Source organism: Astyanax mexicanus, chromosome 13 (assembly GCF_023375975.1).
Source record: "Astyanax mexicanus isolate ESR-SI-001 chromosome 13, AstMex3_surface, whole genome shotgun sequence".
Lineage (NCBI taxonomy): Eukaryota > Metazoa > Chordata > Actinopteri > Characiformes > Acestrorhamphidae > Astyanax > Astyanax mexicanus.
In genome coordinates, this window is record NC_064420.1 from 1,069,135 (window position 1) to 1,086,768 (window position 17,634).

General features: G+C 36.7%; 2 protein-coding genes across 2 annotated transcripts; both read right to left on the reverse strand.

Annotated features, from left to right (window-relative positions):
- Positions 1-2,720: 2,720 nt before the first annotated feature.
- On the reverse strand, positions 2,721-6,316 carry hoxc9a (homeobox C9a). The gene is made up of 2 exons (XM_007239351.4): positions 4,502-6,316; positions 2,721-3,511 (listed from the first exon to the last, which is right to left on the reverse strand). The coding sequence occupies exons 1-2, from the start codon at positions 5,037-5,039 to the stop codon at positions 3,270-3,272; spliced, it is 780 nt and encodes a 259-aa protein (XP_007239413.1). The 5' UTR covers positions 5,040-6,316; the 3' UTR covers positions 2,721-3,269.
- Positions 6,317-7,030: 714 nt separating this feature from the next.
- Positions 7,031-17,634, reverse strand: hoxc10a (homeobox C10a). The gene is made up of 3 exons (XM_007239348.4): positions 16,753-17,634; positions 12,921-14,616; positions 7,031-10,781 (listed from the first exon to the last, which is right to left on the reverse strand). Exons 1-2 carry the CDS (start codon positions 17,522-17,524, stop codon positions 14,342-14,344), a joined length of 1,047 nt encoding a protein of 348 aa, XP_007239410.3. The 5' UTR covers positions 17,525-17,634; the 3' UTR covers positions 7,031-10,781; positions 12,921-14,341.

Below are 17,634 nucleotides of genomic sequence, written 5' to 3' on the forward strand. Positions count from 1 at the left end.
TCTATAAAGATGCAGATTGTTGGTCACTTTATTTCGGTAGTAAGGTTTTACTGGTGGAGGCCCATCGCTGCCTGAAAGAGGTCCCTTGACGTGTAACGATGCCTATATTGTAGTCATAGTAGTAGTAATTGTAATATTAACAATATTACTAATACCGCTACTAATACTACAACTATTAACAATGACAACTACATTATTATTATTATTATTATTATTATTATTATTATTATTATTATTATTATTATTATTATTATTATTATTATTATTAATAGAAGTAGTAGTAGCAGCAGTAATAATAATAATAATAATAATAATAATAATAATTATTATTATTATTATTATTATTATTATTATTATTATTATTATTATTATTATTATTATTATTATGTCTGTGTGAATTTCTTTTAAAACATGATCGTGTCATCGCTTACTCATGCAATTAACCTCCGTCAGTAAAACTAGTGGCAGTAGTAGCATAGTATCCGGTGTTGAAATTATTTTCTACTGTTTTATTTTTTCATACAAATTATGAATATTTATTTATTTATTAATTTCTACGGTATATTAAAAAAACAGATTTACGGCATTGCTGTTTGTGTACACGTTTGGGAAAAAATTGTGCCTTCGATAAATTTCGTCAGATGTGACAGAACATCACATAGGCCAGAACGTAAACGTTCGGCACACTGGTCTTTAAAACGTCAGTAACTGATGCGACTTTTGAACGGCAAAGAAAAAGTCTTGGGGAGTAGCGTGAAATAACGGGACATCGTTTGTTCGAGAGTCCATTGAAACAATTGTGGACGGTAAAAAAAGCGATATTTAAGCCAATGATAAAATGGAAGGGAGTTTAATACATTAGGGTGTTGACATTTTAGTTTTATTTCACTAGAAAAAAGTGATTAATGGCGAAGGACACAATTCTTTCAGCATTGTTTTTCCAGTGCTCCTCACAGACGGCTCGGTGGGAACTGTGCGCCAAGTGTGAGCCAACAGCACCATCTAGTGTTAACTTCGCTTAATAAAAATAATAATCCAGGCTTTCTACGTCCCACATAAGTCGTTCAAACGGGCTTTAAAAACGCACTGCTGAGTACTGATATCTAAATTTAAACCACTGACAGCTTACATCGGCATATATGAATCATTTAATTATGTTGCTGTCGATATCTGTATATATGTTTTATATGCATATAAAATGTTATGTGTGTTTTATGTGTATGAAAATACATAACGTTTTACGGTACACAAAAATCCTAATACGTTATGTTTATAAACCTAAAGTTCTGTGAACTACTCTGAATGCATCGTAAGGGTGGTGGTAGAAACAAGTGGGTAATTTTCTTTAACAGGACCTCCACCAGCACACTAGGCCTAAGTCATAAAGTAATTTAGCCCAGACGTCTAGCCGGTTAGCCAGGTTTGCTTTGTTCGTCTGCATCTGCGACAAACAACGCAAACTCCAATAGGGTTGTAAAACTAGCATTTTTTTGTCCTGTGCGGAAATTCGCAGCATTGAGCTTTGAAATCTCTGCATCCTGTGCGTATTGTTAACAGCCACAAAAAGGCAATTTCGAATGTGCTCAGGAAACTAAAGCCAGACATGTCTCATTACTTCAGCTAAATTCACTGCACGGCCTTTGTACATCGGTCTAAGCACGGCTTGAAAATACCATTATAACAATTACCCTTACGACAAATTTAAAGGAAAATGTGGCATCAATGCATTATTACATGTATTTACAAGCATGTCTCATCACACATCATTTATTTAAAACAATTGGATCACATCTAAGTTGGATGTTGGCGAAAATATTCAAAAATATTTATTTAAAATCTACATTTTACACGTTATTGCTTTAAATTTGAAAGTTTATTTAAAGCAACTCCTTGGGGGCATCAAGACCGGTTTGTTTGTTGTTTTCTTGTTGTAATCTTTTAGATAAAAAAAACAAGTCTGTCTGTGCAAAAGCAAATTAATTGTTGTGTGTAAAGAATGATAACACTTAATTAACAGTAGAAGTATTAATATTATTTGTAATATTTGCATTAGTATATATAATTATTATTCTTATTCTTATTATTTGCTGTTGTTTATTAATAATAATAATAATAAGAAGAAGAAGAAGAAGAAGAAGAAGAAGAAGAAGAAGAAGAAGAAGAAGAAGAAGAAGAAGAAGAAGAAAATAATAATAATAAAACGTATAACTGAAACAAATCTCATTACAAAAGTATGTTGGTTAAATTTGTTGTTGGCTTTCTTGTTGTTATTATTTGCTTCCTAATAGAAATTCCAAAACAGTCTGACGCCTTGAACACCACAGGGGTCCTGGACCTTCCATCAAACTCAGTTACTTGGTCAGGGTTAGGAAAACATGCAACTTTTCTGAAAATGGCCAACGCACCGAGGCCTTCTCGGGTAAATAATTACACACCGTGGCCACTGTATGTGTGCTGTGTGGTAAAAATTAACGATTACATTCAGCTATTTAAAATCTAATATTTGTTGCATGTTTAAGGACAAATGTTGACATACTGACATGCACGTCGTCTTACACTTTGCAGTGTAATTTCTCTTCGTGCATGGCTTTCCCTGCTTAGCCCAAACTCGCTACTTTCCGGATGCGGACACTTTTAATGCGTAGTCCAAAGTTTCTTTTTGGGGCAGCTTCTTTGTTCTTTTTTCAGTAGTGATTCGAAATAAGAAAAGTCATTCGCTGTAATATTAAGGTAGTGGTCGTATATATTTTGACATATTTACAATCCATACAGAAGATTATTTCAACAATTGAAACAACGTAGAATGCACAAACAGATACAAAAAACAACAACAGGGACATCACACGGAAACATAAACAATGTAAGTGTTATTCCTTACAAAATATATTGGAGTTTTACACCTGTTACAAATAAACTGAACACACACAAACATCAAAATCATAAATTACGAAATTGAAAATAGAGTAGTAGTTCAAGTATTTTCTTGCTTACACTTCGGGGCAGCTTCTCTACGGCATACAATGTCCTTACATTCTCTCATCTAAATCCGAACAGATATCTAATGTGCAAGTAAATGTAGAGTTAATATAAACCTAGATTGGTAAAATCACAGTTACTAGAAACTAAAATGATACCATAACAAAATAAACTGCCAATGCGTTTAGTCTATTCCTGTTACAACGAAGAGAGGCGGTAACTGTTAAGACATTGGAGAACAATCTTCTACGTTTTTCGTACAGTCTCTTTTCCGTGAAACAATTTTTGGTCGACTATTCTTTACTGTCGCTCTTTTCCTTGTTCATTTTCTTCATCTTCATCCGTCGGTTCTGGAACCAGATTTTGACCTGCCTCTCCGTTAGGTTTAACACTCTGGCCACCTCATATCGCCGGTCTCTTGTTAGATACATATTGAATAAAAACTCCTTTTCGAGTTCCAGCGTTTGGTATTTTGTGTATGGACATCGCTTCTTTCTTGTGGAGCGCGCATGGATCCAGTTTGCAACAGGATTGTCTGCAAAACAAAGTGAAAAAGAAAACAATTAGACTGCAGCCTAGTAACGTCTATACATTTTCAGTTGGAGTATGTTGGGACATGTTTGTAAATAAAAAAAAGCATACTTTTCAGCTTGATCATATTACATATAATACTGATAGACAGTAGCTGAAACGAAATGATAATGCACAAAAAGCCTAGACTCCCCATAGCTCTTAAAGTGCTTACTCGCCGCGAGAACTGGCGTCGTAAAGTAGTGAATACATCTATTCGCTTTATAGGCCCATAAAAGCCTAATACGCCTTGTGGCTCAAGTCTGCAGTCAAAACGTCCTACTATGCACTGAACGCACTGCTTACATTGCGTTTTATTTTTATTTATTCTTGAAGTTCTCAAATGCTAAAGACTTTATAAAGTGCATTTAGCTTTTTTAAATAACTCAGTTAACATCCAACTGATTTTTTTAATAATTTCAAAATTATATACATTTACAGTTTTGGCAGTTTTGTTTTAATTTAGGGTTGGGGTAACGTGTCAGTTGTATTTTTTATAACAGTACTAATTCTTATTTTGAGGGCGGGCAAGCATTCTAAATGTCGCCATACCAAAACATCTTCTGTCGTTGGTAGCACTACGAACCACCCCATACACACAGTAGTGAGCAAAAACGCTTATAATTTCACATATTGCAGGTTGTGCCCTGTTAATGGTATATTATATAACGCCCAGTGATACGCACTAGTTCTTCAGAATGTACTGTCTCGCCAGACCTGTCCTTCAATGGGACCAATTTTACAACCCGTTACCCGTTTTACAGCCCTGTGTTATGGCGTTTTTCCTCAATGGATAGCCCCCAAAGCAGACTTGAGCCAGCCGAGAACGGCAGGGGTTAGATGAAAGGGTATAGAACTTGGTTTTTACGACGGACGACAGCCAACAAGCAAAGAGAGGGCAATAAAGCGAACTGCACCTCAAACCCAGTTGTAAACAAGAATGGTTTTCACTTACTCGGGTCTAATTCAGTCTTCTCGTCTTTGTGCTTCCCGGAAGATAGCGTCTCCGACTCTGGCGAAGGTGTATTCGGCTGCTTTTCTCTGATGTCCACGGCGGAGCAATAGAGATAATCCGAATAGGTGCGTCCGTTTGAAGCCAAGCAGTCTCCAGTTCGGGGGTCCTGGAAGGCGTCAGGCTTCAGTCCATAGTGCCTGTTGTTAGCTGGGTAGCCTGGAAAGGACACGGTACCAGGGATTGGCTCTAGCCACGAGCGGACGTACCTTGAGTCTGTTCCTAAATGAGGCTGGTGAGTGTACGGGTGGTAAACCACTGACGACTGCGAGTGACCGGGGGCCCAAGAGGTAGTGAAAACTGGGGGTTTCGGGGCAAAGCTGCAGGACGGATAATCCACGCATTCCGGTACCAGAGTCGTCGGGCGTGAACCGGAGGATATCGGTGCCGAGGTGGAAAAACGAGTCGCCAAAACATCCTCGCTCTCGTGGTTGATCAAGGAATCCACATAATAACTGCTTATGGGACCCGTAGTCGACATGACGATGCTGCCGTCTCTTTTACATGCATCCGATTATTATATGGCGTGTATGTGTACTTTTTATCTGCCCATAGAACAATCAAGCCAGGTAATTATTTCTGAAAGCCCCTCTAGCTGTGATTGGACGACTACGGAGCACGTGATCACATTTACCCCGTGAAAAAAGCGCACAGAAGATCAATGCGCGGGTTGTCTTGGGATAGCATTGTACTTCGGGATTGCAGTAGGTTGCTAATAATGTTTCTAATGTTTGTTTTTCTTAAGGTTATTTGCATACGAAGAGGTAAAACGTAGCATTCGAGTGTCGTTGACGTTTATTTCTTAACTAAAACACCCATTGGTGTTTGTTTAAAGACTGTGCAAGGTCTTTTCGAGGCACTATTTTTTGGTGTAATTAATCTTGGTCGAACAAGATTGGTCGTACTGCTTTCTGGTCTGCCCTGGGTTTTGCGCATCATTTTCCGTATTATGTTTTCATATTAATCACTTTCACCTCTGCAGGTGGACATAAACTGATTGTTTTTGTTCTGATGGTTTTATTACCATAAACGTTGCCACTGATTACACTAATAGAGACAAACCATGCTGAAATATAAATGGAATTGACTTATCTACGGTGCAGATGTGGGACTTTTGGCTCTCTGTTACGCACTGGAGGCCTCGGTTTCCACCAGTTTCAAATAAACACAATTCGGGATGTCCCTCATAAAATGGACTTAAAAAAAATCGCAGAGGTGGGAATAGAACGACGCTTGCAAACTTGGCCACTACAGCGGCTATATTCGGCAAGTGGTCGTGCATGCTTTTATGTCCTTCAATAAATTTTTATGGGGACCATTTGATTGTTCATAAACGTGTCGTTAATAAAACTGCAGTTGAGTTTCTAGCTTAACATAAAACCAACACCGCGCTTGTGAAACAAGTCTCATCAAACCTAAACGTCGAAGACAGCATGGAGGACGGGGAGTGGGGGTGGGAGGGTAGTGCTGTGTTGTATACTAAAAGCTGGGATTCGTCTGTAAAACAATTCTAAGCATTTTATGCTTGCTTATTTGAGCAGTAGGTCTGCGCGTAAACTCAATCACATTAGGAAAAATAAAGTATTTTCAGGGTAATTTTTTTTAAGAGACATAATTAGGAATTGAAACCAAATATACTAACAGATACAGAGTGAACTTATATTAAGATGAAACCGATATTTACCTCCCGTGTGTTGTTAAGATAACTTCTACAATTGAACAAAAACACATTTATGGTAAACTTCATGTTAAATCTTTATAAAAAAAAATAAAGGCATGTTCATATTCATACGCATATTTGACATAGTGTCGTTAATAGCGTAGTATTCAAAAACATCTTGTGATTATTAAATCATTTATGCAATAATACATACATAGTTTGTGTAATAGTACGTTTAATTTGATTTTGTTTCTGTTCGGATTTAACTAATCGGTGTACACTTGTAGGGCAAAACTAACGCTTGTGAGAAGCTACAAGCTGTATAAATAATCCTTTAAAGATTTAAAGAAGGAGTTTTTATGACAAAAAATGTTTTGCATCGTTTGCTTCCAAATGTATTTTTTTTACATTGTAACGTGTTGATTTTGGTCAGCAGTCAACAGTCAATTTCGGGCCCCACCTCGAGCTGGCCACATGAGGTCAGGCTTCTTTTCTATTTTCCTATAACATTCCAGATAGTATCAAAATACAGACTTGCCAAAATAATAGCAAACTCTACTAACAAATGTATCACTTTATTATTTCAAATGATTATGCATCTTTAATTTGCCTGAGGTTTCCAATATAATATATATTTTTCTGTGATATCAGAATTTGGAGACAGACACTGTTTTACATTTTAAATAAGTTCAATTAAAAATGAAAACACATTAAACGGAGTAAACATAATGCATTTTTGTCTAAAAAGAACTCACTGTTATTAGCAACACTTATGTTTCTTTAGTCTGTACCAAATCAGAGCCTAGTAGAACGACACCGTGGATGTCAGTGCGACTGATATTTAATAGAAATATATTTCCTATAATATTTAAGGTTTTAATGAGTTCTCAGAATCTGTACAGATTTACACATGCCTTCCAAATTTAATCCTAATGTTTTTGGGTTTTTTTTAACCTCACCTTCTGGTTGTCTGTACGAAGTGGCGAATATTATGTTGTTTCTCATTTTCCTGTGTAACGATTTGCTTAGTGGATTTATGTTGGGTATTAGACAAATAAAAAATTCATAATGCAAAAATGTGTACGTTATTTGTATACTGTGCCATAATAAATAACAGAACAAAGATTGATTAAATTGATTCATTAATATATATGTGTGTATCTATATCACAATTAGATTATTTTCAGAATGCTTAATTTTGTGACGCTACGTCGTCAATTATTTGAATCATATATGTGAAAAATATGCTAGGCGCACTACTTAAATGTCAATGTGTACAAGAGCGAATGTGGTATTACTTGCATTGAATTGCAGCCTAATTTAATTTAAATTCATTTTAAATGCATATTAATTTTGCACTTTATTTTGTGATTTTTATATCTGCCGGTGTTGTGAACCACCTAAACTAGCGTGAGTGTGTATTTTACAGAAAACATTTTTAAGAATAAATATTTATGGTGAGGTAGAGTTTCAAACGGAGGCCATAAAGTGGGTGCAGTGTTGACAATTCTCTGTGCAGTCTCGTCTCATTGCCATGCACAAGCGTATGTGCGGCTAGACAGTCTTCTTCTGTGTAAGCAAAGTTAACGGCACGTTTATCGCTACTGTTCTGCACACATTTTTGGAAAGTCTTTACTGTAACTTCGGTAGCTGTTTTTTGTTTGAGATTTAAGAAATTATAAATCACTTTTACCAAAAAATGCATGGCTAAAAGGTAATATACTTATACAGCATGCAGTAGAGTTTATTCAAACTTCAATGTAGGAAAAGTAAGTATTACATTTTTTATTTTACTTCACATAAGAACTACTGGGTTACATAACTAATAAAGCTGTAGGTAAGTTTGCTTGTGCTTCACAAACATATTTAATCTAGCGGCCATTTTACAGTGACGTCAACAGCAAGAAATTTTGATTTTGTTTTTAAGATTAAGAATAAGTTTGTGCACATTATGTGCAAGACCGGTTGCTCAGGCTACGCTGTTGGCTCTTTGTTAACTCAAAGCAGCAATATATACCCATACTGCTAATAATATGAAAGCGGTACAAGGTAATTAACACACGTTAAACGAAATAATTTTCTGTAAATGCTAAAAAAAAGTCAAAACAAAAATGTTTTATGCGCATTCACACTTTCCTCACTTTAGCATGGCTTACCCTTCAGATGCCAGTCGACGGTGACGATGATTAAAAAGGTCGTTAAACACCACGGCACCTCCCTTTATGTGTCAACATTACTACACGCGCGGCTTGATTAACTCAGCATTATTGTCCTTGATACAATATATTCAATTTGATTTCTCTCTTTTTCTTAAAATAAATCTATTGCTTATTAAGAAATGTTAGCTTCGAGACATCGAGTAGTAATAGGATGGTGTTTAACAATCAATCTCCACGTGAGAAAGGCCTGAAGATCTGCATTTGGGTTATAACATTTATTGTTTTTTTTTTCCTGAAATTTATGAAATATGATAATTAATTTGTTACTTGCTATTAAGTAAAGCTGCGTGGTATTAAGATCAGTTAATACTAGATTGGTTCTACTTAAAGTAGGAAGAAGTAAAATACCGTTCCGCATATTATTTAGAATTAGCATATAATTAGGTTTGTCCACTTATTCTTAATCAGGATAATTATTATTATTTAATTAAATAAAGTTGATGAAGTACCAGAATAATATCAAACAATGCTGTTTAATAGTAGACGACACACATACAGTTACATACACTTATATCAATGTACGTATTTCAAGGGCCAGTAACAATCCTTTGAGTAAAAGCGACACTAGGAATCTAGATTGTACTAAATTGACATAAGAATAGCACAATAAGCCTAACCTAAAACTGCGCAGGGGCCACGTTCAAATATGCACCTACAACCATATATGGGAAAGTAACATTCAGTGGACGAGGTTTTATGTCATAGTTACATGTTGCATGTGTAGGCTTGTAGGAATAAACAACCTATTCGTGTATTGTGAGGGAGGGGAAAACTGTGCAACATTAATCATGCAATTTCCTGCATTTTTTTGACCTCAATTGTAGTTTGTGTGTAACAGGAATAAACAAATAAACGAAAGTGTATGATGGTCCTTAGGCCTTAACCCTATGTCTAATCTAGCACGTTTTAAGGCACTGTTTACGATTGGTATAGTACACATTGGTATAGTCCAAAATAGGTATACTTAACCACATAAATGTATTCCTTACTTCGTTTCCAATTCCAAAATAGACGTTGAACAACGTATTGCGTTTGGCCCTACATTTCTTCAGGTTATTTGACCTGAGAAACTTAGGTTAGGTCACGCCATTGACTATTCAAAATACAAATAGTGCGTCCATGCCAAATAAACACTACAAAAAAAATCCTAAATGAAATTCTGTCTCTTTAATTCAGATTGTATTTGCAATACACAAACTGAAACACAAATTATATAAACATGTATGACCCAGAATTCTCCGTTTGTTATACCACTGTATGATATATCTGTGTTAACAGATTTTATTTGACCTCTTTACCGAAAATATAATAGTTTAACACACACACACACACACACTAAGAAAAATAAGTACAGATTTGTACTTAAAAGAGTACAGAGCGTGTCGCTGGGGCTGTACCTTATATTGAGCTACAACAAAGTAAGTCATTTTTGGTACCTATGTTTTTTGCACCAATAAAGATTATAAACATTATAAACATTATCATAAATTAAACATGTATCAAGAACTTTATGATTCAAAATTGTCTGGCTTTCAAATGAAAAACGTATAATTAAAATATGCATGTTTATTAGTACAGTGAAACAGATTACCGAATGTACCTTTTGGCTGATAAATGGTACAAATCTGTACTTCCTGCTGTTTAGAAAGACTTTTTACTTTAGAGGGAAAATCTGATCCTGCAAAGACCAATATTATACTGTTGAAGGTACAATAAGGAAAACTGTACCTTTGAGTACAAGAAAGTACTTTGTTTTTAACTCTTTTTTTACTTTTTTTTAGTGTGCTTACACACACACACACAATCTTGGAATATTTTTTTCGATATTAAAACATGGCGTCGTGCAGGCACAAATATAATATGTAAATATAAGCCTGACTGCATGGCAATATGTATAATCGTTTGGCATATGTTTATGCTTAAGTTTAAATGTTTTTGCAAAAAACATTTAAACTTACAATGTTTTTGCAAAAGATGCATATAATATGTTAATAATTTTTACCTCGTTCTTCTCTTTGTATTGTAATGCACTGGCTTCTTCCGCGACTAGGCCAAAGCTAGTGCTAAGATTTTGCCAAGTCACGATCAGTAGGCTAATGCCTTGACCATGCACTGTGATATCACACACTGACAAAAAAATATACAGTGTTTGGGAGCTACAAAGCCTCAGGCTATTGGAAGGAAATTGCATCTATATCCGTGTGCTACGCGGCAGTGTCCTGTGGGAGTCATTTTGTGTGCTGTAAACTCTTTGTTGGTGACGCATTCCAGAGAAGACCCCCATTCACTCAACTGAATGAAAATGACTTTGGATTCCAGACTGTCTCCTCCCGTCGCAAAACAGCTGAACAGAGAGGAGGGGGTTAAGAAAACAATAGTTAAAACCATACGCAAAACCATACGCAAAACATGTAGTTTTTGCCATGTAGGCATGCTAATTTGGCGTTACATAATAAGAAAATCGTATTTTGTTTAAATATTTAATATAGGCAAAATGATATCATACGATCTTTCACCATTTCATTCAGTATTTGCATGTATTATTGTTTGACAACAAACAATGGAAATTATGGTGTAGGCTGGTAAAGAATGCATCTTGTGATTGGAAAATTGCTTAATTGTTAAATTAACGAGCACACAAGTTGTGATGCTCTACCACGCATCCGATTTAAACTAAAAATGATTTCATACTACCTTTCATTATAATTGATTAACCATAAGGTCTATACCTGTTTTCCTTTTCTAATTCATTTTAAGATAATTCAGTTGCATCCTAGCATGATCATTTTTAAGCAAATAAGACAACCTTTTTAGTGGCAATAGACAACGTATTCTGTAAAAGTCCTTGTTTTGTCAAATGCTACAATTGCTAATTACCCAAGTCTGATTTCGGGCTTCTTTCTTGTAATTACCTTTAAGCAACGTGGCCCAAACAAAGAGTAAAAAAAGAAATAATAATACTATAAAGGTTGGTTACATATTTAAAATAAAAACTAACGGATGGTATTCACTCAAAAAGCATGCACATCACAGGCCTATTATCATCGTTGAAAACATTTAATATGGAAGTCACTTACAAGTTACGTTTTGCCTTTTTGTGCACAATTTGTTGTGCCAGTGGCTGGTAATATTAGGATTGAAGTTTGGAGTTTTTTCTGTCCACATCTTGTATTTTATATATACTTGTATCTTGTATTATATCTTGTGTTGTTGAGATTTTAAACAATTAAGCAGCTACATTTTTGTGTTGTCATTGATTCACGCTCATGTTCCACACGCATACACACATTTTCCTTTCAAAACATAACATTTGTTGCATTTATGCATTTTTATTAGAACCATTATCCTGCTAATGAAAACCAAAATGCAGCCAAAAAATACATTTGCTTTGTCTTATTTTCGTAACATCCATACACCCTCTTATACATCCACTAATATACCTATTCACCCATTTATCCGTCCACCAATGTATTTATCTGTATGATCATCCCATGCACCCTGCTCCACTATTCCATTTTTTTGTTGTATTTTCCAATGTAAATGCCATCTTAATTCCGCAATGACGCAAGTTCTTAGTAACACGACTCCAGAGCTAAACCAAAACCTGAACTCAAAAGCTAAGCCAGCCGAAGTTTACTCCGTGAGGTTTACAATCGTTTTCTTCCTTTTACAGCGGGGCACTTAAAAGGCCAGCAAAGAAGAAAAAAGAGCCCACCATGGCTATAACCGTTCAGTTCATTTACAATGCCATTTGCGAAGACTTCACTGCACAGGGTGTAATTTAACGGCAATTGTCGCCCTTGATGAAGACAAACTGACGTAATCAAGGCAGTTTCTTGTTGTCGAGCCAGGAAGCCAACCCCAACAACATGAAACTACCTAAACCACGCACCAGCTGCGCGTAACGCTGTTATCCACTGTGGAAGACAAACAAGACGTTCTACAGCGAGTAAGTATTAAAAAAAAACATTTTGATGCCTTAGAAGCAGCTCTCAACTCCAAGACTTATTTTCTTTTCCACTTTCTCTTTTCCAGCTTCAATCAACCTCCTGAACTTTTAAGAGGCTAGCACTTAAATTAACTTTTACTTTAGCCTGTAAAAACATGTCTACGTGTTTAATATGCATGTCTTTTAATCTATATGTTCAAATACACCAAAGTAAAATATAAACAAATAAATTTAATCCTCATTGTAGCTACAAGCATAGGAAAATCAGATAACATTAGCCATATTTGTTTCAAATACATCAATACACCCAAAAATCACTAGTAAATGTATCAATCATCATAAGACCCATACAAAAGCCTTAAGACTCACCACTTAATATAACAACAAGGGTTCCATCACATCAATATCTCTCAAAAGTATTTCCCAGCGTTAGATAAAAAAACATGTTTCTCCAACCCGTTGCATTATTTCAACGTGTAAACACAATAACTCCCATCAAAGCACAAGGGAGAGTAACAAAATACGGTGTCTTACCTTTTCATTCTTCTCTCAAAACGTTCTGTTTATCTGTAGTATGATTCCCACATTTATCATGGCCGTCGACGTCGTCGCTGTCATTGTTGTTATTGTCACTGTCGTTATCATATATCCATACAGCTCTTAGCTTCGTGTGCTTCTCAGTAGCCATTGTGGAAGCTTACAACCTCCAACAGCAGCCAGACAGCCCGCAGAGCGCACCAGTGAGGCCGGTGCGTTGCAGTCCCGGTTATGTGGATTAGCCCTCCTCCACTGCGCTTTTAATGCATCTTTACTGCACCAGCACATTATATTTGCAGATCATAAAATCCACCCCCAGCGCTGTTCCAGGACCGTCATGACATTACAATTTTATGACCTTGACTTACTGTGGTCACCTGGATAATATTTAAATCAACGTTATGGGTCTCCCACTCTTATTGGAAGTGCTACAATCTTTCTCTCACTCTCGCACGCAAACTACTTTCTCTCTCTTTCTTTCTCTCTCACTCTTTATCTCTCTCTCCTTCTTTCTTTCTTTCTTGCTCTCCTTCTCTCACACACGTTCTATATTTCTCTCTCTCTTTCTCTCTCTCTCTTTCTATCTCTCTTTCTCTCTCTCTTTCTCTCCTTACCGTTATTTCTCTTTCTCAATAGAAATGCCAAAGATGATGTCCAAGGGGAAGGAGATACCAGGACATTAGATTTCCCAACCCCCTTTTTATTCATATCTCGGATTAGAAATCAAATGGACAAAACATCAAATAGGCATGCAAAATACAGAATACGCCATGATGAGGGCACACGTAACTGACAAACACGGCAATCTAAGACATAAGGACAACTCATGTTGGGCAGGCTAATAAGAAAGCAACTTCTGCTTTTAGCAAGACACTCCCGGTAGCTACCATTTTGCACCAATTATGCACCGGTATCATATTTAGACTTTTTTTACTATGTGGCTTTGTGCAGGTAGGCCTGTGCTGAGGTGCTGAAAAAACAATTCTGTTAATTCTGCGTTCAAAAGAGTTCCTTAATGTCAAATTCCAGGTTGCTTTTCAAGTCCCCGTCTTGTGCTGTAATGGACTTTATGTGTATGAGAGAGAGAAGGACAGAGAGAGTAAGAAAGAGAGACAGAGAGAGCGATGTATAAATAATGCACTGAAAAAAAAAATACTTGGATTTACGTGATTTTGAGTCTTATAAGATAACACGTATGTGTAACATCAAGCTAAACCTGATTGCAATCCATTTTTATTCACGTGTAAATTCACATCTGAACCAGATAAATGTTTTTAATTTGTTTCAAGCGCCATTTGTTTCAGTGTGGAGGTAACTTGCAGGTAACGCCAAATGTTGCTCATTTTTTGTGTTTGTTGTTGCTTGATTGTTTGTTTGTTTGTTTGTTTGTTTGTTTGTTTGTTTGTTTTATTCTGGCTTTAGTTGAAGTTATAGCCAGTTAGCTCCCGGACTCGACTTTCTCTGTTGAGCTTCTTCAGTTTCATCCTTCTGTTCTGAAACCAGATCTTGACCTGTCTGTCTGTCAGGTTGATACTCTTGCTGATCTCCAGACGGCGCTCTCGAGTCAAGTACATGTTGAACAAGAACTCCTTCTCCAGCTCAAGTGTCTGATGCTTTGTGTAGGGACACCTTTTCTTGCGTCCACTTTTAGCTTTCAGCCAGTTTCCCGTAGTGTTTTCCAGCTTTACTTCATCTGCAATGACAGATTATAGTGTTCATATTCAGATTGTGACTTAATGTACACTGGGAAAGGAACAGTATGTATGAAACCTTAATATGACATTCCTCTTATGCACGTTTCCTATTCCTTATTTGGAATAAAAAACAACGTGATATGATTAAATTAAAATATATTATATATTTTAGTAATTAATAAGTACATGCAATAAGCAATTCATTTTAAATTTTAGCTGTTTTAACATTTAAAACTGTACACAAATCCAACCAAAACGTTTTCTAAAACATATTTTGCACCCGGGCTGTTTCTATCAGCATGCTAAAAGTATTGTTTATTGTAACCACGTACAGGCAAATAATATTAGTAAAATAGTGTTAAGTAGTGTTTAAGTAGTATATGTAGTTTATAAATTAGACAATTTTTTAAAATATTACAACAAACGTGTTGGAATTACGGCGCTAAAAATATCCGATTTACGCAACGGACAAAGGTAGCAATAACGGAAAATCTTTCATTTGATCTTGGATATTTTTGAGAAATCAAAAGCAATGTTAAGAATTTATTTACACTTTTCCTTCTTTTTTGTATTTTTCTATTTCTGTCTATCTCCACACCAAACGTGAAATGGAGGCGAGCAAATAATCAATAAACATTCGATTTTACAGCCAGTGACTTTTTCCATTTTTGAAAGTAACTAAATTATAACAATTGTACTGATATTTATAGTCTGGGCCTTGATGACATTTTTAAATATAATACATTTATTTTCATTCCAGAATGAATATTTACCTTAATAATTCACTGCAACACACTAGAACATATAAGGCTACATAAAATTACATTACAACTACATAACTTCTAGTAATACTATATTTAGAACAGTCAGCAGCCAAGAAAGTCATTTGTGTCGCTGTTGGAAACACCTTTTTATTTTTACAATACCATGGGAAGCACACTTAGCCCCGGGGTCTATTGCACATTACTTCCTTAAACATTAAAGGATTGTGCGCAACATTGCATTTGAACAGCCACTGTGGGCATTCCGCACCCATTTAATTAATATAGGATTTGTTTGTGTGTGTGTGTGTGTGTGTGTGTGTGTGTGTGTGTATGTTCGTGTGTTTGTTGCGTGCTTGTGTGATCCTGTTTATTTAGATGCTAAGTGCCCCTAGCGCATTTTGTGTCTTTATGTGGCCATGTTAAGCACAGTTGCAATCGTAAACACCAGTTCAGAGGGACGTTTAGATGTCTGATTGCGTCTGTTTACACGGCAATTTACGAAGAACATTTCTGAGGCTGGAAGCCCAACAAAACTCTTAACTAATCCGATGTTTAATTCTTCTAATTCCATAAATGGCGTTGCAGTCTGGAACCTTGAACCTGCAGTCAGTGCGATGGCTTCAGGTTTCAGTTTAGAATACTATATGTTTGAATGTTTAAAGATTTTCTTTGTGTCTGTGTGTTTGTTTCTGATGTTTTCATTTATCTTCGGGATATGTATTTTTCCTGGTCGGCTACTAAGTAAACAAGGATGGATAAACTAAAAAAAAATCGTTGCAGTTAATTAAATATTATATATATATATATATATATATATATATATATATATATATATATATATATATATATATATAGAAAGAGAGAGAGTAAGCGTAAACTATGTCTTTTTTAAATGTTTTAAGCACATTCTAATTAAAAAAAAAAAACAAACAAACAAAAAAACAGGGTTTTGAATATGCCACATTTTGTAACAAATAATTCAAAAAGTAACAATTTACACCGACAATTGATCAGGCACACAAATAAATATTTATACTCTAATTGCATTATATTAGCCTTTCAAAAAGTTGTGTCAAAGTTTTAAGAATGGACCAGAAATTTACATTTTGCTTCACCGTGACTTTCAATAAAAGGTTAAATTTAACTGGACGCTGAGCAGATTTCTTAAATGGTAGCAAAGTATTTTGTGTTTGTATTTTGCATGTATGTCTGTTATCATTAACTAACATCATAACTAACGTGTGCACAAGTCCTACCAATGTATAAAAACAAGTGTGTACAAGTGTCCGTGTGTATCGGTTTGTGTATACATACATATATATATATATGTGTGTGTGTATGTGTGTGTGAAAACCTCGTTAGTTGGATCACCTTTCAGTTCACTCTCAGATTCATCTGTACAGCTGTCTGTCTTAGGCCCACTCTCTTCCTTCCTGAGCTGCCTCTTTTCCGCGCCTTGTTCCTCCGCGGTGGTCTCCTCCCTGGCTCCGTCCTCTTTTGCTTTGCCGTCTTTGCCATAGACATCTGTAGCCTGAGGCTCTACTGGTGTCGTTAAACTGGGCAGCGGGTTAAAGTCCGAGGCAAAGCCGTCTCCGTGCTGCCCCTGCTCGCTGGCGTACACCTGGTTCCCTCGGAAATAATCGGAGGCGGAGACGCCACTTTTATCCGAGTGGCTGCCATTGTCCCCCAGGCGGATGTAAGTCGTAGACGGCTCCTCTGCAGATTCCTTGGGACTATCAATGTCTGCCTGGTACAGGCAGGGCAGAGCCTCCTCCTTGACGTGACTGGCCGGGAACGAGCAAGGGTGCAGGGGCTGGGCAACAGGTTGCGCGCCCCTGTAAGTTTTGGAGCCCGCTGTCCAGGCGTCCCGCTGCGACAGGTAATGTGCGTGCGGCTGCTGCTGGTGATGGTGGTGATAGACGTTCACCGGCAGCGTGCTCGGCGGCAACTCGTCCCGCTTGGAGAGAGGTGTTGCACCTACGATGCCCACATTCCTCATCATCTGACAGCCATATTCTGCGGGCGCTTGCATATACATCCCGGGGTTGGTGGTGGAATAGCCCTCACCCCTGTACGGCGATGTTCCCCCGACCAGCGAGTCCATCAGAAAGGACCCGGCTGCCACGTTGTTCGGGCATGACATATTTGCCGGAGGGCGCGTGTTTTTTTTTTATGTTTTAAAGCAATCCCGCTTACGTCTAAGAGGGTTAGGACAGTACGACGCTGACATATTTTGGGGGGGCGAGAAAATAT

Excerpts from the sequence above, each read along its gene's own strand:
- hoxc9a (XM_007239351.4), bottom strand. The coding sequence starts at position 5,039 with ATGTCGACTACGGGTCCCATAAGCAGTTATTATGTGGATTCCTTGATC. Across the intron at positions 3,512-4,501 it reads GAAGACTGAATTAGACCCGA|ACAATCCTGTTGCAAACTGG; the intron begins GTAAGTGAAAAC and ends TTTGTTTTGCAG.
- hoxc10a (XM_007239348.4), bottom strand. The coding sequence starts at position 17,524 with ATGTCATGCCCGAACAACGTGGCAGCCGGGTCCTTTCTGATGGACTCG. Across the intron at positions 14,617-16,752 it reads ATCTGAGAGTGAACTGAAAG|ATGAAGTAAAGCTGGAAAAC; the intron begins GTGATCCAACTA and ends CTGTCATTGCAG.